Below are 27,358 nucleotides of genomic sequence, written 5' to 3' on the forward strand. Positions count from 1 at the left end.
TCGTGACTGACTGTCAAGGGAAAAGAATGGTTTTCGGCGTTTTTTGATAAGTGTATTAAAGAGATCTCAAGTGCTATTTTATCCAATCATGTTTTTATTTAGAAATGGCATCTAACAAATCTCAACGTTTTATTTCTCGCCTCTGACGTCACGATTCCAATATGGCCGCGGTGAGCACCCATGAGCCTTGAGTAAATTAAAGATTTTTCTTTTCTTTTTTTGTGTCGGTTATTAATAACAAGAAATTGTCATGTTCCTATCTATTTTTTTTCTTATTTATATAAAATTTTATATCTTTTATAATGATAATGACAAAGTATGCGTGTGGAGGGGTAATATTTAATAAATCTTACATTTATTTAATACTCTCTCTGTGCGCACCACAGATCGCGATAAATATTATATTTGGAAGGAACATTTAATATATATACATGAAAGCGTATTAATTGTGATTGCACATCCATTTGATACCTTAAAAACTCTTGTCTCGCGGCGCATATAATACTGATATAATCTATCGCATCTTTGTAACAATTAGTCGGGTAGAAAATATATAAAGTAATTATTTCGGATTTACCGTTTACGCTGGACAATTAAGGCTTTTTTAAGGAACACACGCACGTAGAATTAAATACTCTTTTATGCGTATCATTTTCTAAATAAATTCCCAAGTAAATTTGTTTTACATTTCTCTCAGCATGTATCTATTAAACTCTTATTATATAGTGTGTAGAATAAACGAAATTTTAGAGAGGATTAGTTTATCATGGAATATTTAATTATAAAAGTCAACATGTATACCTATACTAAATCGCGCGTATATCATCGTTTCATATATTTCACAAAAGTAGAACTCTTCACAAATTGCATCTTTCTTCATTTTGCGATCTTTATATATACTCTGTTCGATTGCCGTGTTATAATGCTAATTGCAGATTGAAAATGTAAAATATTGTTAGATCATTTGTTTACAATATTACTAAACTTGAATCGATACATTCACGTTCCATTGATTAATATAATTTCTTATCGACATGTATCTAACAATATACAGGGTGTCCGGTAATAGTCGCATCAACCGTCGTGTGCAGGTAGAGCTAGTTAAACCGAGTAGAAAAGTCCTCTACCATTTTGCGATATTCTCAATAATAAGAGAGATATTAATTAATAAAGATCGGCCAATTCGCGTAACGACGGCGAGAAGAGACAGCCCAGTTTTATGTCGTTACTAAGCATGCGGCGAAAAGAAACAGTATAATGTTACACGGTTGCTAAGCGCGCGATGAAGCGGGGAGGAGCGCTTTACAAAAGACAGTAACTCCATACGAGTAGCGCTAACTCTGGACCCCCGAGTGGGCTGTCTCTTCTCGCCGCACGCTTATCATCGCGCGAATTGGCTGATTTTCTTTAATTTATTTCTCTCTTATTATTGAGAATATCGCAAAATGGTAGATGACTTTTCTATTCGGTTTAACTAGATCTACCTGCACACGACGGTTGATGCGACTATTACCGGACACCCTGTATATACACACAAGTATTTAACACACAAGACATACACACATTCTTCCAGTTTATATATAAGTTTGTTTGCTCATTCGCACGAACTTTGCTATAAAATTGAGTACACACTGAACTAGGAAATAATCAATTATTAAACTCTTGTTAATCTCTAAATTTATATTCTACTAAACTTTGTAGTAACTATAAATTTGTGTCAAATTTTGAATTTTTATTCAAAATTCTCATATCTGAAATCTCGCGCAAGAATATTATAATATATCGTAAAAATAATTTTTAATCATATTTTCTAATTTCAAAAATGTTGCTTATTTAGACTAACTGACAAGGACTAAACTACTGACAAGGATAAAATATTTATCTACAATCTGATTATAGACAAAAAATATCTATAATTAATAAAAGATTTTATAATTAGCGTTCCAAGAGTACATACATAAAAAAATGTATATTATTTGTATTACATTAAGACTATTCTCAAGTTGAATAATTCTGTATCTCTCAATTTTGGTATCTAATAACGAATTCAATAACCTGCGCACTATTCTCTATATCAATGTATATAAATGTAATGAACTAAATATTTTGTTATACATATAAATAAGTGTTTGATAAGAAGAATATGCAATTACATGTAAGATAAACAGCTTTATTGACAAATACCTCAAATACAATAATATTCTACTAAATAATATAATATTATTTAAAGCAGAATCTTGCATGTGGAGAAGAAATATTTCTTACATGTTTATATTTCAACACTTGAATAAATCTTGTATAAATGCAGCTTTTAGTGTGCACTATAGTACAAAATAGTTAAGCGTTCGAATTCGTTATAAGATCCATATATTATTCATCAGAGTTTTTTATATATAGCCAATAAAACTTCTGTTTTATATAAGATACTTTGCATACACTCGTTACAGCAACAAAGATGTCGCTAGACACGAGAAGGGACGGATGTCTTATTTTAATTCCTTTAATTTTTATTCTAGTTCCTCATTCGTACTTATACTTATCGCAGCCATATTGGGTTATAACCATATTCATGGGCGCCGGCAGAATTACTTATAGGGGGGTGCACCCAAAAGAGGATGCACTGGAAAAACAGTTTCTTCCCAGTTCATAATTATATTTTTGTTAACATTGGTTGTTATTTATTGAATCCTAATAAAAATTCATTAATAATTAAAAAATTCTAATTTTTATATTGCAGATCTGTTAATATGTTAAAGAATCTCAGTTTTACAATTGCAAATAGTTACAAAGTTTCAACTAATAGTTTACAAGTATTGCAACCAAGACGGCTCAAGTTTTTGTTCAAACATTGATTTTTCTAAAATTGATTTCCCAAAGTCTTATTACAAATGTTAATTAATATTTAAGCATTGAGTTTTTGTTCAATTAAAAAAATTATAATCGATATTATTTTATATTACATGATTTCATTTTTTTACTGAATTTTTTTTCTCTGTTCCTCCCTACTTATTTCATAGACCAGGGCCAGGGGGGTGCAAGTGTACCGCTTTGCACCCCCCTCGCGGCGCCCATGACCATATTGGGTTATAACATCAGAAATGGAATATGAAATCATCCTATATATATTATAATACTTAAAGAAATAATTTATTCTTGCAATCTATGTAGTTGCGATAAATTAGCTTTTTTAGATGCTAATATTTGTATTCGATAAAATCAGCTTGGGAAATATGCTGGATTCTTTTCTCAATTCGTAAATTAAAGCTCCTCTGTATCCTCAATATTTTTACACGACCTCGCTACATTATTAAATCATATAACGTCAGAAATGAGAAATCATATTCAAGTTTTATTCTTGCGAAATATAACCAGCAAGTATTCTTTTCGTGTTTGACAATATTTAAATATTTAAACATTTATTATGATACACACTACACTGCGAGAAACTTTCTCTTTTTCAAATTTATCATCACCGAAGAAACCTCTTACAACAATTGATCAAGATTTACAGCGATTTATTAATTCACAAATCAAAAAGAGATTTTCAATGAATACGAGTGGTCATATTCGAAAAACTTGATGGTTTTGATATACATATATATTTCGCAAGAATAAAACTTGAATGATTTTTCTTGCCTCTGATCATAATTTAATACGGTTGCAGTGTGCGAAGACACTTATTAAACCTTTAAAGTAGCTGTAAATTTTAATAATCTTACAATTAATTATATGAGACGCTTATTTTCGTTAAAATATATAAACATATGGACTAGAAGATTACACAGCCATTTATTAATTCTCACATAAAAGATATAGACTAGGTCTGCTAGAGTAAATGCCAATAAAGAATAAATTGCCATTTTATCCTTTTCTTGCCTTGCTTCTTTCCGATGACTGTTCTAAAGGTCACTTCAAACAACTCTAACTAACTTGATTAATCGACGATTAAACTATATCCTTGTCTCTCATCGCAGATACGTTCTTAAAAAGAGACAAAAATATAGTCAAGTTTAATCGTCGATTAAAGTTAATCAGAGTTTGTCCAAGTGGCTCTAAAACGTAATTTACACAAGTACCAAGAAGATGTAAAAACAAATGAATAATTAAACAGTTCACATTCAGCGAATGAATGATGAATCTAAATAAATAAATAAAGTATCTGTTAGGCGGAGGAATTAATGAAGAAAAAAACTAGAAGAGAGAAATCTTCAACGCATACCGTCTCTAATTGAATACGCAATTATAAAAGTGTACAAAAAGAAACTAGATTATTTCAAATAATAGTGCAAAAAGAGATTTTTATATCATCTTTCGCTGTACATGTTATAATTCGATATAACCATATATGTATATATTCCAAACTCTTATACGAATTAACTCTCTGTATCCTCCGAGATGCGATAATATATGGTGTCCGCGTATCGAAAACGCGTCCTTTCGATAAATGGTATCGAAGAAGAAGGGACTTGGGCACGATAGATCGCATGTTGTCAGACTTGTGAGAAATAATGACTCTTATTCTTGTCTCTCTCTTTTATTCAACGCTATCTACAACCGCGCTGTCGTCTAGAGTGTGAAGCCAATTGAAGATCATCATGTTTCTCTCGTACTTGGACAACTGATTTCCACGTTCTCTCTCGACATCCCGGACTGTCAATGCATGATTTCGTTCTTTTCGTCCCATCAAACAAGTACTAGGAACCCGTGCGGCTGTTCCGGGGACCAATAAAGTGGTTCCGTGAGAAGTCTGTGCCGCGGTAGCTGCTGCTTCTAGTTGATCCAAGTTAAATTCACTCTGCGAGAGACGCTCCAAAGCGCGATACGTGGTAAGTAACCTAACATGGTGCGAATAAAACATTATATTTAAAAAAAACATGATTTTAAAAAAATTTTAATTGCGTAATTTAATAATTCTTTAATAATTACATTTCGCGAGTTATCGTATCATTCAAATATATATATATGTACGTACATGTACATGTACTGCAACCTCGTAATAGAGTAAACCTGCAAATAACACGCAAAATCCTTTCCATACATGATGCTCGCTATAGGGACATATGTGTGAGTGTAGATATAGCGCGGTACAACCACGCAACAATCGTTTCCATGTAGCCGTATCGTGTTAATGTTATCGCATACATTTTTTCTTGGCAATGTAATGCAAAATAATGTGTGGACGAAACCGCGCGCTGTCCTTGCGAATTTCATGGTTTGGGAATAAAGTGGAAATAATGTCCTTGTAATATTACATTCGCAACCCCCAATATAACCGCGTGCTCTATTAAGAGGTTTCAGTGTAATTTAATAAAAATATAAAACTCGATCTAGTTTATTCTAAATATAAAAGAATTAAAACTTGTTAAATTTTTTTGTTTTGTGCACTTGATAGAAAGCTCGCGCGTATAAACATGACTTTTTAATTTTCAAAATGTTATATATAAAAATATCTATATATTTTAAACATAAATAAAAGGAGAAAAAAATTTTTTTTCTATACTAACCTTCGTCGTATATAATTTTGTCGGACTTTTTTGTTGACGGACCTGATCAGATCCGCTCCTGTGAAGGGCACAGGCGGTGGCGGCGGCGGTGCCGGTGGTTGGGGTGGCAGTTGCGGTACCGATTGGGTATTGGAGGAAGATTGTTGCTGCGGTTGCGATAGCTGTTGCTGCTGTTCTTGCGCAGCTCCACCATGTGGGCTAGGAAGCTGAGACGTACTAGCTACAGGTTCACCTACGGCGACCCAGGTGCTGCAGGACCTCGAAGCGTGATCGAGTCTTGCATGCTCCAGCAATAGGGTATTGCGCTGGATGGTGTCGAGAGCTAAAGCGGATACTGCCGTTCGAAGACTACCAGCTCCGGTCGCGTCTGGACTGGGAAGCTGTGACACATCGCTTGTGCTGAAGCTCTTACGCAATCCCAATGCCGATGATAGAACTCCACAGCTACGTATTAACTCGTTCTCTTCCTCGAACCAAAGAATTTCGGGAATATCTGCTGGCCTAATATTGAAATACATGAAATCGAATAATCATAAAATGATGATCTCTCTATGCACACGCGACGATAAATGCGTCTAGTGCGAGAATAACACATAAATAAATCTAGTATACGAACCTGTTACCCTGAATTTGTCTCGAGTCCGGTTTCGGAGAGGGTCCTCGTGCGGCGGTAAGCTGCGCGTCGCTGTAGGACTTGAAAGTAACCAATCTATTGGCACCGCGCAGATCGCTCGCGATCGACGACACGCTGAAGAGCGATAAATCGGTGGTAACGCTCTCGTGACTCGGTGAGCGCAGCATTCGTGAAGTCACTTGCAAGGCTGGACATTGCGTGGTCGACAGACTACCGCTGCCACCGCCGGCGCTACCTCCACCTGCGCTACCACCGCTGCTACTACAGCATTGAGCGCACATAACCGTGGGTATCGGCGAAGCCGGCTTTATTTCGCTTTCAGACATTTTGCATTTATTTGCATTAATGTCCGATCTCTTGATATTTATCCATCTATCATTTATCTTCGTTTCTATTATGCGTGCTTTGGCTGTTTTAATTTTTTCCGCAGTGGTTGCAGAGTGCGGTTGCAGTGGCGTAGAGTGGGTTTACATCATGTTGCTGACCGCATCCAACGCTTCTTCTCCGTTTTCAATGTGATGACTATATACACGTGATAGTATATGATAGTTTAGAGAAGGACTGATTAATCGGGATAAAAGAAATTTCTAGTAAAAAGTCTTCATTATGTCGATATAAAACAGAGAGTGTATGATATATATATGTTGACTTTTACGGAATATGCTGATCTTTTTAACCATACTGCGTGAGGGAAACAATATACACGAATAGAGACAAGAATAAAATATATTTACAAGTATGTCGAATAATATATAATATATAATACATGTATATATTGAACATGTATATACACATGTATATATATAACCAAAAAGATATTCCGTTATCAAAATTATATTTATTATTTGTTAAAAAGAAAATCAAAAGAAAAACACTTGAGAACTTTCAAGAATTCGATATCAAGTTATCATATCGTATAAATCCATGTATTTATCGTATAAATTATTTATATCATATAAATAAGCAATAAATGAACTTGTAATAATTAAACTGACCGAGTAGATATAAACAAATTAGCTCTGATACGATGCAGTATTTAATCGCAAAGAAATGGAGAAATACGTGTACATGCATGTATCGATTAAAAATTGTTATCTATATCGATCGTATCATCTTTGCTCGATTATTCCGAAATTAAAATTTGAATTGTAATTGTCAAAATGCTCAATAATCAGAGTATTTAATATTCAATAATTTGAGAAGCTGCGACAAATAATGATCTTTGCGAAATCTATTCCTTGGAAATATAAAACTCGGTATAACTTTTTAAGAAATGTATCATTAAAATATAGAAATATACAATATAAAATATTCTCGTACATTATGTACACATTGAGAAAAATTTCAAAAAATTATTGATTTAAATATAGATATGCGAGTTAGTCCATCGTTTCATTTCTCTTTCCTCTTTTTTATTTTCTTTCCCCCTTTCTCTCTCTAAACATTGATTATATATTAAATAGATAAAAACTAGAACCTAATAAATTAATTTTTTAACGTATTTTTTTAACTTTTCAAGTTAATTTTTTTCTAAATTGTAGAAAAAACTCGTAACTCGGATAGTTAATAATGAAACATCATTGTAACCAAGGTATATAGACTATGGATATGATTATATAATCGATAATTATGCATTCTCTGAAGTCAAGGTTTCATTTTTTCTATAAGATTAACGCGTTTCCGCGTCTCTTTTAGTTATGTTTTGACTTTCTCGGTCACTCTTATTATTATGTCACGAGTGTCACTCGACTAAAATTGAATAAAATATTACAAAATGTGTCATAGCATGGTTTCTATATAATGATAAAGTTAAATAAGAAATGTATTTAAAATAATCTTGAAAGTATTGGGGGAGAAAGTTAGAGAATGATACGAGAAATATTTAGAGAAAGAGAAGGGGAGTTATATTCGAAACAGATTTGAACAGAAAAAAATATCTAGTATTATTCGTGTTTTTCAAATTTTTAAAATAAAAAAAATATTGCATTTCAATAAATATAAAAGTTACTTAAAACTTTATATATCATGACGCATAAACGCTTATATTATTCAAACCTGACTCGGTGTTAAAAATCATGTATCTCTTTCTTTTCTCTTCATATTTTTATTAAATTATGTGAGAGATGTTAGAAATTTATATACATTTTCTTTTTCTAGCTTTTTAAAATATTTTTTCTATGATATTAAGTTATATCAACTTTATTTAAAAATTTTGCTTTTACTTCAAAATTAAGTTCCATGTTAACTATTACCTCTAGTATTTGTTGTCATTAATACAGAAATGTGCAAGTAATTATGCTTGCCTCCGCGATTCCTGTAAATTTGACATTTTCATAAACTAGATAATAATCGCGATAACAGCAAGTGTTACGAGTTACATTTAATTAAACTGGATTACATGACAATACATGCATTCGATCAATTTATATCAACTGCGTCAGAAATGCGCTTTTTCTTAATTCTTTCTTATAGCGATTTAGAGAATTGTCACAAAATTATCGCCGCTGGCGAAAGATCTCGCGAGGTCACGAATAAAGCCGGCGCGGTTCTATAAATATGCACAAATATTCCAATAACACTCTCGCACCTAGTGTACCTCGCACTGTCAGCCACATGACGACGTGATTCGTCGTGCCAAAGATGCCGCTGCTATGAACAGCGTGTTTGTCAGCAGCCGCTTTCGTGGCAGAGTCGAAGAAGACTCTTCGCCAGAAACAAAAAAAATAAGGTCACTAGCTGGAGTACGTGAATGGTAACAACACTGACAACACCGTCCTTATATTAGAAAGCAGACTACGTTGACGAAACGATGCGATTGTTTCGCCTGGGCTCTATGGACGTTGATCGTAGCTCAGACTCGCTTACTGCACAGGCGTCGCTATCGATCGATAGCTGGCTCTTCTCGAGTCTCGCGGAGTTTCGCCGCGCCCCAAACGACTTGGGAATATTTCTTCCGCAAACTAACGGACGATCCGCAGTCTTTTCTAATTTTTTATCAGCAGTATCAAATGTAAATGTAGATTTACAAGTCTAGACTTCAAAATTCTTGGGTCGTTTGATCATGGCTTGACAATTTTGTAAAAGCAATCCTCTGACTCTTATTCTGTTAATATGTGCACATTTCTCTTTAAATGTATATGGGAATAGAATGCTTCGACACCACGAATGTAAGCGCATCGTGCATCGCAAGGCATATATGAAAAATAAATATATTAGCTTATATATATATATATTACATACAAAAATTTATACATGTGTCAAGATATGTTTCTGCGGTCCCCGTGTGTTCATAATTTATTTTACGTTTATTTTTTATCATGTGGTGTTAACACGTAATAATATTTATTTAAATTTAAACTAACAAGAATGCTGAGTAATTTTAGAAAATGAAGTAAATATTGTATGGAAAAAATTCTCTAATAGCCTCTGTTATGTATGACATACATGTATACATAGACTTGTTTATAGATTTTATATTTATCATGTTATATTTAACTGGAATTTTATAGAATACACTTGTTATTTGTAGCATTTAATGGAATTAACTAAAAAAAGCTTTATAACTTTTTTGCAAATAATTGTTAAATGGAATATAAACACGGTAGATTTTTTAATAATTACTTTAAATTTGAGAATTATGTTTTGCAACATATTGCATATTGCATATATTGCTATAAGTAAAAGATTCAATTGCTGCAAACATTTTTTGATAGAAGTGGACAAATCTTCGAGCACATTTTTATGCACTTTTAAACTAGTTTTCTTTCAGTGTGCATTTTTTTTCGTACATGGTCAAATTTTAGTCTATCTCTGAATCATACTTCTTAAATTCGGGAACTGATTTTAAAGTTGTAAGCTTACTTGGCGTTATTTCTATTAAAATTTTCATTAAAATTTCTATTAAAGTTTTCTAAGCGGCACTATAATTAAACTTTGATGTAACACATTTTTATAATAAATACATGTTATTAAATATCATATAATGTTTTATCATATTACACTTTTTTAAATGTTGAATTACAAGTGACAGAAAATACCAAAAAAATAACGTTCAAATAAAATTGTAAATTTTTTTAATTTACCACACACACACACACACACACATACACACACACATACAATATGTGATTTTTACCTATACCTTTATATACCTTGACTATTATCAAGGTAAAATGGTTTTATCTATGTAACAAAAAACCATGTCTTGTAACATATTTTCGCATTTTGTGTTTTTTTCTCATTTTCTTAATTTCCTTTTTTATATTACAATTCAACGGTGTTAATTGAAAATAGTAAATTTATTAAATTTTTATTCAAGAATTTCTATGCATACACTATTTATGCTATAAAATAATTGTTATTATGTGTGTGTGTGTGTGTGTGTATGCACAGTACTATAATAAATATTTGCAATAGGCATTCATTTCTGTTCGCGTATCTCTATACATTGGCGAATTAGCTTACACTAAAATGTAGATCTTTCTTTCTTTTGATTGAGATACGTTATCGATAATAACTAGGACCAAATCCGTGCAGATAAAAGCGGACGCGAATAACCAGTCAAATTTAGCGTAGGTGAACAGTGAAGAGAGAAGCGAGAGATGAGAGTTAAATAGAGCCAGAGACGAGATGACGTAGTTGACATATATAGCGATTACAAGCCGCGCGTAGTGTAGCTTAAGTTCTCGGCCTCTTTTAGTTGGCGACGGTGTCTCATCTTATGAGGAGGGTTTCTTTTGCCGTCCGTGTCGGATTCAATTATATATATATCTCGTGGGTTCAACAGGTCGGTTAAAATATCCTTACATTCTTACGAAAACGGTAAGTCTATATATATATATATTTTTTTTTTTTTTCATTGTGATCTTCATTTCTCAATGATTTCAAGCTTGTCGTTGAAATAAATGAGGCATTTTTTATTTCACTATATAGAACAACACGAGCGCGCGCTACGCTCGCGCCATTCTTCGATTTTATGTTAAAAAAATGATACTTTCAAAAAAGTAATACGCAGTTTGTTTTAACTCGATTAATATCATTTGCCAAAAATCAGTTGATAACTGTTAAAAATATTACAAGTTTGAAGTACTATAATATACATGTTATTTAAAATATATAATTTTTATAACATGAAATTATTTAAAAAATTTATTAGTAAATTAACGCTTTAAACAGCTAATTTCTGTCAAAAAAATTAACATTAATTTGCTAATTAAATTTTAAAATACCAAGTTACAAATATTAAAATAATATGTTGAAAATAATATACATGTATATATATAATATTTAACTCTATATATGCATTTGTGTGTATGTGTACACACACACATGTATATATAAATGCGTGAACAAAGTTTATAAATACTTTTCCAGCGACGATATGGCAACAAGCTCATCCTCAGAGGGACATACCATCACCGTCAAGCCGACTAATACGAACAAATCAACAACGACTGAAATAAATCTTCTTGCACCTGCTATGGAAGGTGTGAGAAAACGAAGACGATTAGAATCTCTGATATCGAATTCGGACATCCCTAAAAAAACGCAGCGACGTGATGAGCAGTGCAATTCTAATTTGTAAGAATTTATCGTAATTTTAAAAGTTTCACGTATTATAAGGAGTGTTTCTTGTATTCAGTTATTAGCAAAAAATCAATTGTGATATAGCTAAATAAATTTTTAATATTTGAAAGAAATAAAAAAAAAGTTATAATTATACGAAAAAAGAAAATTTATCGTCAGAGTACTTTCATATCATAGAATTTATTAATAGACCTCTATAATGGATTATTTATAAATTCGAAAACGCGCTTTTATACAATATGCTCTATTTTAAAGACATTATAAGCAAAATATTGATTAATTAGCAATCGGTTTAATATCATTTAATCGAATAATCAGCCTGTTATTTATTTGAAAAAACAAAAATGTGGATTTGGCTTGATCGATCGAGAAATATTATCTCGAATTATAATTAATTATAATGCACAATTATAATACACTCTAGTGCATAATTCAATTTTTATTTTCTAGTGAGATACCTAACGAAAAGAAAGCTCAAGATATAGAAGATAGAAAGGTCTCATCATTGCCACGTTTGAAAAAAAATTGGTATCGGGCTATATCGATAAATCCGCAGGATGCAAAAACGTCATGCGAAAAAGGCATAGAAAGGGATGCTGCTGCTCCTAGATTGAGAAAAACGATACAATGGCTAGAGGAGGGAGCGCGAAGGCTACGCGAGGATCTCGCCAACGTGCGAACGGAGTTACACGAGGAGCGGAAGACAGCAAAAATTGCTAAAAAAGAGTTCGAAACTGCCCTCAGGAAAGCTAGAATCACCGAGGCTGCCAAGTATCTACCCATCATAGCCGAGCTGAAGGCCATCAGGTAGATACATGCTGCGCAATATAATTTGTTTACAACGCAGAAAAAAAGGAATCCTTGATTCTTCAAGTATATTTTTATTCTTGAACGCTATTTGATTCATTCAAGCATAGAATGCTCTTTGCAATCAGAAATTTTATTTATCTCAATAATAAATGTGTTTGTGTAAAGTGTATTTTATCCTTTTGATGTATTCTTGTTTTTATAACCGTTATATGATTAAAACAAACTCAGTCACGATATAGTCGATTGTCATCGCGCAAGGCACATCGCGGTCGCTTATCCGTTCCGCTCGTGCACGCGCACTGCTCGCCAGCCAGTAACATCAAGATAGCACAAGTCAACGTAAATAAAAGTGAAGTTAATAATGATACTTGGTTGAAACATTACATTTATTATTTTTAAATTGAAATAAATTTCAGTTTCAACCAAGAATATCTTGTCTCTTGTTTTAAGGATAAATTATCCTTTACCCAAGATTATTTATGCTTGGCGCTATTGTAAGGATAAAATATACTTGCATAAAAGCATATTTGCGTTCTTTTAAGGATACCTTTTTTTCTGTGAATAACTAGATATGAATATCTCTATATCTCAAGTTTCTTATTTTTGGTTTATCTAAAATAGTTGATTCCGATTTTCAAATCTGGAGATTTATATCAAAATAACCAAATAATCAATTTGTAATTTAAAATTAAATTCTAAAGATTATTTAATCTTACAATTAGCATAAAAATGTGCGCCAAAAGCAATTTTTTATTCAGATTCGCTCATCTTGTATCGCCATTGTCATCGCCGTTGCCGTCGACGTCATTTAAATTGGATTTCGTAAAGGATGAGAATCACAAGCGTGAATCACTGTCGATTCTCGGCAAAAACTTGGCTGAAGCTGAAAGTATAATACGAAAGTTCGAGTGGCAATTCATGAAATCACAAGCAAACATCACTTGCGATATCAATGATATTTCTTCTTACAACGACGTACGTCATCTAGAAGCAGAAATACGAAATCTTTACATTGAAAACGAAAAACTCGAAGAAAAATTGCATGTAAGAAAATTCTCTATTATAAATGCTTAAACTTGCGCAAGTGATACACATTTTGTCACGAGGTATTGAAATATCTATAATCCATGTTTCCAATTTGGCAAAATCGAGATTTACTTGTCATTATTAAAAAATTTAATTGGATAAAGATTTCTTTTCACTATTTAAATCCTTATCTTTTAATATGGCACAAATTACTTTAATAAAGCAAGAAGGTATCTTTTTTAAGATGCCTTGTTAATCTATTACGTGTATTTATAATATATTAAATTGCATCTCTTGTTTCTTCTCTTTTTTATTTGTAAGAGTTATTTTTATATTTAGATCGCTCTGAATGCCGAGAAGACTCGTATCGCTGAGATACGACGAGTTCAACGAGAGAATTACGAAACAGAGCTTTCCGCATTACGAAAATTGCACCGCAACGAAACTATAAAAATGGTAAGTGCATAATATGTAAATATTGAAAGTATCAATAGCACCATTGCGCTAAACAATTTATAATAGTTCCTGATAATTACATAATATAATTATGATGTTGCCCGAAGCAAAAATAATAATTTCGTTGTGGGAGCAACCTATATCTCTCAGACATGTAAAAATATCCTCCTGAAACTAAAGCGTCAGTGCGGGACTGTTCGAAGATGCTTATTAAAAAATTGTACCCTGCGGTGCCAGTCTACACTAACTAGAAAAGAGTCTGTCCAGAATGTAACAGTCCGATCTAGTGGCTCGTATGGACAAAAGTTTTACCGCGGTGAATGTTTGGTATAGAACATCGACGAAAAAGATGAATACCTTTGCCGTGAAATTACCCAAAATGGTCACGATTTTCTCACGCTATTCTTGGGCTCTGGAATTTTTGTATGATTTAACAGTGTGTAAATTGCAGGGTTCTTTATGCAAATACAGATTCTTTTAGATTTAATTCTTTTTATGTCATGATGCGAATGCTATTAAATGTCAACACTTTCAACAAATCTTTCAGTATATCTTATTGTTAGTAGAACTTGAAGAAATACTTGAAGAAACATTCTGGTTTATTTCAAACTTGATTCAATCAGTTGACTCAACTAGATTAAGGACAAGATAAAATATATAAAAACTATTACAAATTTATTACAATATCAATTTACATGTAACAATTAAATGTAATTACTATATTAGATATAATTATTATATCTACATTATAATTATGATATTATATACAAACTATGACGGCTATAATATTGAATAATTCAAGTCAAAAATAGAAACAAAATATCTTCTCTCTCTCTCTCTCTCTCTCTCTTTCTAATATATTATTATTCTTAATATATTTCTAATATACACTTATATTATTCTATCTCGAATTATGAAAATATATTTCTATCTCGAATTATGAAAATTTCTCTCTTTTAATATTTTTCAAAATTATTTTTGGTATAATTTTATCATGTTTACTTTTGCTTGTAAATTAGTCATATTGTTAATTATAATCAACTCGACATTATAGAAATAGTATTTACCTCCAACAATTTATTTTTAATCATTTCTAATTTTTGTCGCTCTTGTGTCTATCTCGCATCGTAGAAATTATATTTAATCCAAAATACTTGATCGCATTGCTTTAGCTCGTGTATAAAGTCTTGAGATGTGTTAGAGAGACTTCCTGCTTCCTAACATACATTTACAATTGAACTTTTGCAGTGATATTCGACGAATTTGCTTGCCGCATTGCCAACAAACTCATACCACCTCATCTCTCGATGATGGGCCAAATACCGAAGATTGTAACAAAAAGAGATTGAGCTGGTTTGGTACATGGAGCGACCAAACAAAAATAAATTAAAGTTGTGAATTTTATTTGTTAAATGAAATTCTAATAAGAATAATTTAAATATCAGATAATACTAGTTATTGAAAATATATGCTATGCATATTAAAATGAAAGAAAATATTTTCTTATATTTTAACAATAAAAACTGATTTCAATGGAATACAATTATTGCTATCCCAATAATTGTCAGCGATATTATAAATTATACACTATTCAAAACTGTAAAAGAATCACTTTAAAACTTGCAAATTTTGTCGATTTTTAACAAGTCGTATCTCCGCTTCGAGAAATCGTAAAACAATTTCTCCGAATGCGTTTTAAAAGATGAAGCCTTGACTTCAAAGAGGCTAGGATGAGATTTTCCGCTTCATTGAACTGCTGTAAGGATTAAAATTAGATTGTGTAAACTTGATGGCCTTTCGCGAAAAAACCCAAGTATGGGGTTAGAAATCTTACCTTATATTGGGTTTTGAAATTGAAACTTTTACTTTAAGATGGCACCGAAAATATTGCTCTATCATGCCAATAGGAATTGAGCTATCAGGCGGAAAATGGAATCCTAGCCCCACTTGAAAGTCGAAACTGTTTACCCTTTAAAACGCATTCAGAAAAATTGTCCTCCGTGCTGGCTACTTAAAATCGATAAAATTTGCAAGTTTTAAAGTTAATCCCCAAATTGTTGTGAATAGTATATATTATAATAATTATAAACAATAATAAAGAGTCGTTTTAAATATTGAAGAAATCGCATTTGTAAAAAAAGCTGTCACTAGCTTAGATCAATTAATAATTCATACGATCACGAGGTAATCCTTAATTTAATATTTTCGATAATGATTTATTGTTCTGAAACTGCGCAACTTGTGTAACCGGAACAAAACACACGCGCGTATATGCGTGCGAACGCTTAAAAGATCGAAGCGTGTGGCTGGTAATGTGGCGTTTTTCTCATCTCACTTATACGCACAGAAAGCAAATGGCCCCTGAGGCCTAACAAGCCTATGGCTTATGCTATGGGACGAAGTGAGAGCTACGAAAAGCAGTACGAAAGGGACCGATCGTTGCCCCTCTCTTCTTCATCATTGCGTGTATCCCATTCTTCCTCATGATGATCGCTGACTATATTAATTTTTCTCATTGCAACTTTCGCCACACGTGTATAGCCGCGCAAGAAATTTGCCGCATTCAAACAAGTTTGTGAATTTTTGCAGATGGATGAACTGCGAAGCAAAAGCCGAGAGATTGACAAGTTGTCGAAAGTCTTGAAACGTCGAAAGTTGGCGCCAATAAAGCACAATACGGTGAGTAATATTTATTGGTGTTTCTACTTTAGCAAATTTGCATACATGTAGATGATTAAAATGTAAGATTTTTAACAATAAAGATATATATATATATATATATATATTGTACAGGGTGTACCAGAAAGATGGGTACCCCGGATTAATTTGAAGGGATGATGATTTTTGAGTATACCATAAATAAAAATAATTTTCTACACTTTAAATATTAATATTGTTTTGAATGTTAATTTTTAATTTATTTTTATATTTTTCTAACATGTTAAGAATGTTTTAACTTTCTCTCTCTCTCTCTCTCTCTCTCTCTCTCTCTCTCTCTCTCCTCCCTCCCCATCCCCCCTTCATGTATGTGGAGATGTGTGTGTATGCGTGTGTGCTTGTCGTTGATTTACGCACGTTGAACTGAACAAATAATGTCAATGCCTTTGCTTCGCCATTCTTACGACATGTTTTGCTCTGAATTCTTTCTTGTTTTCTTTGCTCTCAAATACAGACGCGATGGCAGAGCGTAAGCCATCGTGTGCGAACAATCCAACGGTTCACCCTGGAGACCGTACCGGTGCACGCGATTATCATATCGTGCGACTTCCGGTGTAAGTTTACACAACATATATTCCTAGAAGCCATTTCAGCGTGGGTACTTGTTTAAAATTAAAATCAATGTCTGATTTACACTTATTCTTATCTCAAATTTAATCAGAGTATAATATTATCTTTTTATACACACTGGATAATTTTCTCTAAATCACATAGATATTATATTTTTCTGTTTAAAAAAAAACAATTTTTTAAATTAAAATTGTTTTATACAATCTCAATGGATAATTCTTTGATATTTTCATTGATTTTTTAATCAAGAATGTTAGATTTGTCGAAATATATATTTAAGCAAGTTACACAAAGTTGATAGAAGCATTTTTGTTACGTTTTTTTTTTAATACATGTAAATGTACATTATTTTTTGGGTAAATATCCGTGTATATATCCGTCTCCATATATTGACCATATATACATCTATAGTATATCCATCTCCATATATTGACACTAAAAATCACATCTATTTTGCACAGGATACGCGAGAGAGTATTAATCTCGTGTTTTAATAGTTATTTAAAAATATTTGAAAGGATTTATACAAATAGTTATACAAGAGAAAAAGAGTAAGCTGTATACATGCAGCTAAACCATCAATTATTTGAAGAAAAACAAGGACTCGGGAATAGGTGCGGACGTACACTTGATTTTACCTGCGTGCCACTTTCTATAAATTAGTATAGCTTTTAAATTTTTTTTATTTTATCGAAATATTTTTGGAAAAATTGTAAAACCTTAAACTTCAAGAAATGCAACTAAAAAATTCTTTTTTTCTTACCCGAAAAATGGGAACTCGATTTAGATCGATAGATCATTTAAAACATGTTGAATGTTTGGACACGCTCCAAAAAATGCGCTGATAATACGATTGGTATTTTTTTAACAACGATCTTCACTTTCGTCAAGGCGTAACGATTCAAGGAAGCAATTACAAATCGCCGAAACCGATGGGCAGACACTCATCTTTTGACGAGTGTGTATCTTGACGGTTTGCTTTTAGTCGAAGGTGTTCGGATAGCGCGATATCACCGCGGGTTAATGTATCGGGTCACATCGCGAGACATGCTTCGCGGGCTTGCATTGTGCATTGCGTGTCTTCGTCATCTCAAAAGAACTTAAAGGCCATGCGAACGGTTGCAGCTAAAAGGTTCTAGTTACGTGCCGTATAATATAATTGCCACCCTTTCTCACTTTATCGCTGCTTAATCCAGCTAACGGTGTGTATAGTGCAGAGTCTACGGTAAAAGCGTAAAAACATCTCTTGATCCGATAACGGCTTCATAAACTAACAAAATATAAAAATAAAAAATATATATTCTAGTTTTCGCAAAATTATCCAATTTTTCGACATTAATTTTGATCAAAAATGCCAAATATATTCTATCTTTTCAAAAGGAACGCGCACAGCTTGATGTTAATAATTTTTTATTAAGCAACTGTTGAAATATCATTCTAGTATTAGAAATATCAAAGCTTTTAATAATATAATAGTTTAACACTAGTCAAATTTTTTTGTCAGATTGTTTTGCTCATCTCTTTTTATTATACAAAAATGTTTCTATTTTTAATATACACACTATCTTAATATAACAATGTATCAAAATTGCATAATCACATATAAGAAATATACATGCATGATTTTATCGTAAAGATGACAAAATAATATCACAATCAAGTATGAGCGACATTGTCTCATATGCCGCGATGTGGGAGGGAAAGGGGAAACAATTATATGATTCTATTCTTATACTTGATTGTGTCTCGGATTTAAATTTCTGCCAGCTCAGCGCAGAGGAGGATCCGTCCGTAACTTTCCGAATGGAATGGAAAGAACGGATCCGTTCGTGACTCCGCGCGCAGGCAGGTATACACGAGTATGGAAGGCTTCGCATTCGTTGAAAGTGCTCGCGCTTCAGTCTGGTTTAGACGTGGGCCGTGTACGCACCGTCTTTCTCGACGTGTTACGTGTGTGCTTGACCGTGTATGCTCGAGTGCGACATACAATTAAAGTTGCAAGATTCGCGTATCGTTACGTAGATATATATGCATGTGTACGCGCGCCCCGGTGTACCGATAAATATATATATCTCATCTCTTTCATACTCGTTATATGAATTCTCAAGATCAATCTGCGTTTTATGGGGTTTGTATAGAACGAAGTAAGGGTGATCGCATCATTGTTGTCTCCATTTACATGTATGATTGTAAAGAATCCCCATTTGTGACGCTATTTGTGTTTATAATTGTTTAGCATTGCTTATACACCAACTTGTATAATTTATGGAAACGTATGTGTACATTCACGATTAAATATTTTATATTTTCAAGTATTATATAAATGAAATAATAGAGGAGAGGTTGAAATATATAATTATATATATATATATTTTTCAATAAAAATCTATCGTTAAAAGATACATGCATGTATGAGGGAGGGGATCCAAAAATAACCGAAATTACACGATTAAAAAAAAAAGTTTTACCAAGTTTTACTAACTTCAAACTCTCTAGTCTCCAACACAAAGTATTGTCTTATTCTTGATCTTCAATACACTTGTTCCAACATTTTTTCTACCACTGGAAACATTTCTTTAAAATATTTCCCTTTCGTACGAGGGAACCAAGAAAAATCATGTGGCGTGAGGTCGGATGAATAGAGGAACAACTGTCTCGTGCTGTCTTGTTCAAAAACGGTTTGTTTAAACAATTTTTGGACAAAAACATAGCGCGCGGTTGTCTCTCCCTCATATCCTCCACTCTATTCACTTGACTTTGCTCCATATGACTTTTTATTTATTCTTTTATATATGAAACATGACTTGAAAGAGACGTGTTTTATATATAGAAATGTTTGCAGCAGTGAAAAAAACTTTGGAACAAGTGAATCAAAAGAGGAGAGCACACTTCGAAGAAGATTAGAGTTTTTCACCCAATTTATACGGCTAAATAAATTGTGAAACTATTTTGTGTATCTTTTATTACATGTTTCTCTAGTTTACTTTAAAGAAATATAATTTAAAACTTGCATTTTACTTAAAGATTACTTATAGATTCTCTGGAGAACTGCGATAAATATATTGTCTAACATGATTGTTAAAAATAAATAGATTTTAAAGAATTTTTTGTTAAAAAATAATAGACAAAAGAAAGACGCAAAGTATATATAAAAAATTATCACAGTGGAATTGTTTACTGCATGTAAAATACTTGTGACAAATATAGAGTAACGAGAGAAATAATAACACGGGGGGCATATTGTAGAATATGTAGACGAGATAGCATTGAAAACTTTAACATCTTTTAAAGATTATTAATTCTTTAAAAATTACAAAATTTTAAAAAGTTTGATTGAAATTTGAAGGGAAACTATTTTTACATATTTTATTTGTTACTCATTAGAATGAGACAGGCGTCATTGTTTTACTATTAAACTTGCAAGTTACTAATGATAAGCAAATTAGTCCTTGGAATTATTACGAATAATTAACATTGAACAAAATTTTTTTACATTATTATTTTATTTGACGATAGCTATTTGATGATGATAGCGCCTACACATTTATTTGCATGAAAACCATCGAGATTAAATATTTTCACGCTATTTCACACTCATCGGCGGCGCCTTCTCTCGCGTCCCCGAGTATATAGAGTGCGAATAAAGCGCGTGGAATCGATCGCATTCTCAGGGAAATCGACTTGTCGACGTGTTGTCGACGTGTGTGTACCGTGGGAACAATCTCGCTATGCTATCGTGAAGAAAAATAGCAGAAAACATGGATATTTCGCGAATGATTGCAACAATGGTTTTTGTAATAGATTGTTTAATGAAATTATTATGCGCTTAAAACAGAATAAAAAGTAAATTTAATTATATTCATATAGATCAATTAGTATGCTTCTAGTAAGTTTTAATAAAATTTAGTGAGAAGCAGTTAGCTACAAATAAGAAGCTTTTTAGAAGAGATTAACTTTAAATTAATTAATCAAAATAAAAGTTTATTTAATCGTTACCAAATTATTACAAAAAAACAGTATGGGAAAATTGTTGATAATATGATACGTTATTTATTTTTCTAAGTAAAAGAGAGTTGATATATAAAAAAATTAGTAAAAAAGAGAATGTATGTGTATATATACAATATATATAAATATATATATATTTATATATTTTTTTTCTGCATAAATATGTTGCATAAATATTTTGCACATATATTTTTACATACATTTTTGCAAATTGATAAAAAATTACTGAAATATTTCTAGTAACTTAACAAAAATTAAGGGAATTATCGTAATGTCTTTATCGTCTATTATAGTAAAAGAGAGTTGACATAAAAAAATTAGTAAAAGAGAGAATGTATATACATGTATAATATACATACATATAGTATAGCATACATACATATATTATATTAGAAAAATAACAAATAATTTTTTGTCTAGAAATCAAATTTACTTTTAACAGATAAAAAAATTACACAAAAATACATGGAATGGATGTTTGGTTAAAAAAATTAAGATTATTATAAAATTTCTTTTAATGTGATAATATGTGTATGCAACACACAAAAACATTTTACGATTTGTCTCAATGGCTACAATGTTATTGTTTACACACACACACACACACACACCATTATTATTTTATAATTTTATAAAAATTATTTTATAATTTTATAAACTGCATTATTCTTTATTTTTTTATTTTCTATCTTTTTATATTAATTCGTGATTTATAAGCAAACATGTCTATTAATATTTTGAAATATTAGAATTTGTGTATAGCTTTGTGTAATATTATAGTGATTTTTAATAAGTTGACAGTCACTTTAGCATAATCGAATAAAATCTATATATAAATTTTGAGCTCTCTTGTTGTTAATTTGTTCTTTCGATTTACGACATTGTTGTCTTAATTGATTTGACTAAAGTGATGGATTTAGTTTATAGATTTAAAGTTAGCGCAGAAAAAAATAAACATGTGAAAAATTAATCCATAATTTTTAAATATATATTTGTTGTTAATTCGTTGCTATATTCTTGATTTCATTTGCTTTATTCTCAATCTCTGAAAACTAAAAACTTCTAATTATTGCACATTAGTACTAGATCTTTATATTGCAAATTCATTGAATATCTCGATTTGTTGTTTATCATTTGTAATAATATCTTCACTCTGAAAATTATTCTATATTAACTTATATATCAGCAGAATACCTTTAAATTTTCAATTTACAGAATATCTTTATAAATAGTAGTCTTTTTTCTATCATGTTGCTCGGTATTTTTATTTTACAATATTTTAATTTTTGCAGCTTCGAGTTGATCTGTATAAAGATCTAGTTTTCAATTCTACTTTTTATGCATAACACAGCTCGGAATAAAATTCCATATAAAGAAAAAAAATTTTTCTTTATAGATAAGAAAGAGGATAATTATGTCTCGTAATTTTTTTGACTTTGTAAATACGATTTCGACTTTTGAATTTCTTCGTCACAATTTTGAAAAATTTACGATTAAAATTTCAATAAAGTTAGCTATTTCAAGTATTTTACAATATTATAGCTATATATAGCTATAATATATAGATACTATATATTACTATATTCTTTGCAAATTAAAATATAAAATAAAAATGTATTAAACAATGAAATTAAAAAGATTTTATCCACATAAGAGAGATATTCGGTGAATTTAAAATTTGTAAAGCTATTGTGTGTGTGTTGGTGGTACGCGAAGTAACTATGCGGAGATACACACAAGTTTGCAGAGGTTTCAAAGATGAAGTATAATAGAATTAGAAGAATAAAGCAATTAATTAGCAAAAATAATACTAAGAGAATAAATCTTAATTTTTTAGATTTTAACTTTTTTTTCTATAGCTGTGCAATCTTTACACTTAAGATAGCGCAACTATAATAAATTTTAGCTCAGTTATTATTTTAGCCGAATCGGTCGAAGCAACGAAACAATAATTTCAGAAATGGAATAATAAATTCAGGAACGGAATAATAAATTAGCAATAAAAGAACACTGAATTTGTGTATAAATGCAATTGTGTTTGAGCTGGCTATGCCAGGTTAATAGACATAATAAGAAATCCAACATGTCTTATGTAATTTGCGTGCGCGAGTACGCGTGCGTGTACACGCGCGCATAATGTGGTACATACTCTTTCTATTCATCGCAGCAGTGTTACTTCTTTTGCTATACATAAAAATTTAGTAACTTTTATATTCACACATGTAAAGTGTCACTACATGTATGGGGTGCCTCACTTAAATTTTGATTATATACAAGCCTTAACAATTATTTATCGTTAAATTATTAAATACACTATAAGAAAAAAAGGTTATTAATTTGACTAAATCGTTCAAATTACTTATTTGTTAATTGAACATCACAAGTATTTAAATTAAATACAACATATCACAAATTTTACATAATGTATTTGACTTAAATACTTGAATATATTCAATTAACAAAATAGTAATTAATTGAACGTATTTAGTCTTAAAAGTTAATAACTTTTTTTTCTCAGTGTATACAAACCAGTCCAAGTGTTTTATTAATTTATAATATTTTATACAATTATGTTTATTTATACATTAAAGTGATAATTGTGTATTTTACAATTTTACTTTTGAAAAGAATATTTTGTATTTTAAAATTTTACTTTTGAAAAAAATACTTTTCAATAATATTTGTCAAAATATATAGAGTATAATAACATTTCTTATTATATCGAACAATATAGTAGTACTTTTTAATTTAATTCTGTCAAAAAAATAAGATTAATTAAAGAAAAAACAAAACGCATGGTTTTGCAATAATAAATCGAGACAATGAAGATTAAATATTATTTTAGGTCAAAGAAACGATTAGCACCTAATAATTAAAATTATAGATTCAAATACATGTAAATTTTTAGTAGATTCATTAAGACGTATCCGCAGTTACGCGATTATTTATCTGAAACGAATATCTGCATATCCTGATATGCATACAGACACAAACGGATATATAAGTATGTCTTAAAACATTTAACTATCTCTTCCATTGTCCTCCTTCGAGGCACAACATTCGGGATGAATTTCAATGACTCCGCGACGCGTGAAAGAAGGCGAAGAGAGAAAGGCGGCAGTATTTCTTTCATGACTTTAAACGGAATTGTTATTTCGCCGGATGCGCTTCCTCATTTCGTCTCGATTGCAATAAGTGGAACGACTACGTTCTCTCCCTTCGATTCTATCTTGAATTTTCTAGGATCGGTAGAGAGCTTGGGGGGAGACAGCACACGCGGCGTGTTGGATAAGCAAGTATCTTCTCTCTCGACACTATCATCATGATATCGCCGCTTTCGATGAGCTACTTTTCAAAAGAAAGTTCTTAACTTGTTTATTCCACAACAACCGCAGAGATATGAGCATGTATGTGTGATATATCGATGCACGAATGCGCGCGGTTTCGATATTAGCGCGCAATATCGAAACTCTCTTCTCTTTTTCACTCTTAAGAAGAGAATATGGCCGCCCTCTCTAGCTGTCAAAGCTGTAAAGTATGTACTGTCATGACAGCCAAAAGATAGAGTGAGAAAGAGCTATAGAGTGAGAAAGAGAAAAAAAATAGAGTGAGAAAGAAAGAGTGTCGAAACACAAGTATCTCACTCTGTCGCGTATTCTGCCAATTTCCGGCTTCACTCGCGCTATGCTACGGTTAAAGTATAGGAATGCTTGGTTCTCTCAACCACATCTTTCGCTTCTTTTATCCTTGATTTTATACAGAAATCCGCGCGAATAAATTGCGGTAAGAAAATAAATAATCGGCGAATATTTTACAAATCTTTGCTATTTTTTATCTTGCAAAAAACTATAATAAAAACAAAAAATTGTATTCACGAATCTAGTTATACAATATTTCGATTAACTCTTCATGATCATTCATATATATTTCGACACACATACACACACACACACAACTCCGTATACACTTGAACTATTAAAAATAATAGGGATGAGATACAGATTTCTATATATTATACTAGATTGTTAATACATGTAAAGTTTTTATAGTAAAAAATGTGACGCGGAGCAGTCACATATCTTATTGGGCAGAATTCGACATACCTTTGTGTGTGTGTGTTTTTTTATAAACAAGAGATAATGAATGTATATCTTAAAGTAAAAAATAAAAGAGTGAAAAATATAAAATATGTATAATAATATAATAAATTTTTACATGTGCACATATAAAAATAAGAAATATACCAATGATTTGTAACATACTTGACTGCTTAATCTATATATTTTGCCCATCTAGATACACGGTTGCCCTTGCACCACTTTTATTTATTGCTATTAGTGGTCCAAGTCTAAAAGGTATGATATATAAAAGTTTCTGTGAGTGATCATAAACAATCTCTCTAGTATCATCTCTATTCTGTTATACTTCAGATAAATCAGGATTATGTGGAAATTTTTTTTACAATCTTTGTTGTAAAAAAATATCCACATAATGGGATATCCATTGTAAAAAAAATATCCACATATGTGGATATTTTTTTTACAATCTTTGTTACAAAACATTATTGTTATATACACATACACGGATATATAGCAAACATCATTGAAAAATCTTTATGTAAGGGATAATCACATAGAGCTCCAAGTTCATAGTCCAAGTTGCACGATATAATATGATGCTTGAGAGGCATCACATTTACACAGATACGGAACGCTGTTACTGCAACGGCATGAGAGAAAATAATGCTTACATATAGCCTCATGTATATGTGATGCTATGTAATTCCAATCCAATCATTGCGGTTGTACTATTAATAATATCTGAGCAACGACGGGCGTATAGCATTAATTAATAGCTTCCTTTCTTAGCGTAACGAGCGCGTGCATAGAAAGAATAATGTTACTTATACGCGTTTATACGCGTCATTTGTGCAGCATGTCTGTTAGTAATATAAATATTTGATTTTATATAAGCTGGAATATACAACAAACATATAAAAACCTGATACTGCGGAAGCTAAAGTTATGGTTTGAGCTTTGAGTACGACAGACAGTATACGAGATTAAACAATTCCAACTAACAAGAAATGAATAATTTTATTATTGATACAGTGTAAAATGAATATATTCAGTTTTCCAGAGAACTGAAAATTTACTATACTACACACACACAAGTTTTGTATAAATGCTTGTATAAATAATATATTTTCTCTTAATATTATGTTTGTGTGGTATTTGTTAAGCTCTCGTATGCAGTAAAACTATATGTCTCTTTTAAACGTTAACAATATCAAATTACGATTGCAAAAACAAAAAATAATTACATATTTTATTAAAATCTTTTAAATAAACTTTATTTTTAATCAAAATTGTATCTATTTAATTGCTTTTAAGAATAACTTAAATTTAATTTGTATATTATTACGAAAGCGCCAGGGCAGATCGTCTATACGTGTATTCATCCATTATTGCGATGAACAGGTAATTTCACATTGTAAAGACCATCGCACACAAATTGACACATAACTGCGCATATGCATAACATAAGACTGTCTGGATCAATGAGCATCGAACATAAAATTGCCATATTAATTTAGATAAAATGCTCATACAGTGCTTCAGACAGTCTTATGTTATGCATATGCAGCTATGTCAATTTGTGTGCAATGGCCCTAATTATCTGAAACAAAAGAATATTCACAAATTCTTAAAATATAGATCAAAGTTTTATTTTTTATCTATGTTTTTTTAAAAATATGTTTCTTTAAAACAATATGATTATTTAAAAAATTTTTTAATTTTTATATTTTTTCTAAATTATAATCTATTTTTTTTCAAATTAAAACATTAACAAATTTAAACAATTTAAAAATTAAAATCTTTTGATTTCTTATTATATACTACGCAAAACAATTAGGGGAGCGCTTTAAAACTAGCAAAATTTGATGATATTTAAGAAGCCATATCTCGGTTTAGAGAGGTCGTAGAACAATGTTTCTGGGCGCATTTTAACGGGTGAAGAGTACTCTGCGTTGATACCACTGCTT

The 27,358-nt window shown here is 31.3% G+C and overlaps 2 protein-coding genes across 11 annotated transcripts in view; one reads left to right on the forward strand and one right to left on the reverse strand.

Annotated features, from left to right (window-relative positions):
- Positions 1-354: 354 nt before the first annotated feature.
- Positions 355-8,994, reverse strand: LOC145943685 (uncharacterized). 5 transcript variants are annotated; one of them, XM_083051432.1, is made up of 5 exons: positions 8,726-8,994; positions 8,391-8,452; positions 6,121-6,660; positions 5,505-6,005; positions 355-4,835 (listed from the first exon to the last, which is right to left on the reverse strand). In XM_083051432.1, the coding sequence occupies exons 3-5, from the start codon at positions 6,462-6,464 to the stop codon at positions 4,535-4,537; spliced, it is 1,146 nt and encodes a 381-aa protein (XP_082907558.1). In that variant the 5' UTR covers positions 6,465-6,660; positions 8,391-8,452; positions 8,726-8,994; the 3' UTR covers positions 355-4,534. The 5 variants fall into 5 exon arrangements, with proteins under 5 accessions (XP_082907558.1, XP_082907560.1, XP_082907557.1 ...); XM_083051434.1 differs by lacking the exon at positions 8,391-8,452 and having other exon boundaries at positions 8,735-8,994; XM_083051431.1 differs by lacking the exon at positions 8,391-8,452.
- A 1,812-nt stretch (positions 8,995-10,806) lies between these two features.
- The window catches only part of LOC145943502 (uncharacterized), a 27,302-nt gene continuing 10,750 nt past the window's right edge, over positions 10,807-27,358 (forward strand). For all 6 annotated transcript variants that reach the window (XM_083051060.1, XM_083051065.1, XM_083051062.1 and 3 more), the window contains exons 1-6: positions 10,807-10,959; positions 11,512-11,718; positions 12,175-12,531; positions 13,293-13,578; positions 13,900-14,016; positions 16,606-16,695. In XM_083051060.1, coding sequence (XP_082907186.1) covers positions 11,519-11,718; positions 12,175-12,531; positions 13,293-13,578; positions 13,900-14,016; positions 16,606-16,695 — 1,050 coding nt within the window. In that variant the 5' untranslated portion in view covers positions 10,807-10,959; positions 11,512-11,518. The remainder of the gene's footprint in view (positions 10,960-11,511; positions 11,719-12,174; positions 12,532-13,292; positions 13,579-13,899; positions 14,017-16,605; positions 16,696-27,358) is intronic.

This window comes from Prenolepis imparis, unplaced genomic scaffold (assembly GCF_030444845.1).
Source record: "Prenolepis imparis isolate NDT839.2.m4 unplaced genomic scaffold, iyPreImpa1.0 SCAF_12, whole genome shotgun sequence".
Classification (NCBI taxonomy): domain Eukaryota; kingdom Metazoa; phylum Arthropoda; class Insecta; order Hymenoptera; family Formicidae; genus Prenolepis; species Prenolepis imparis.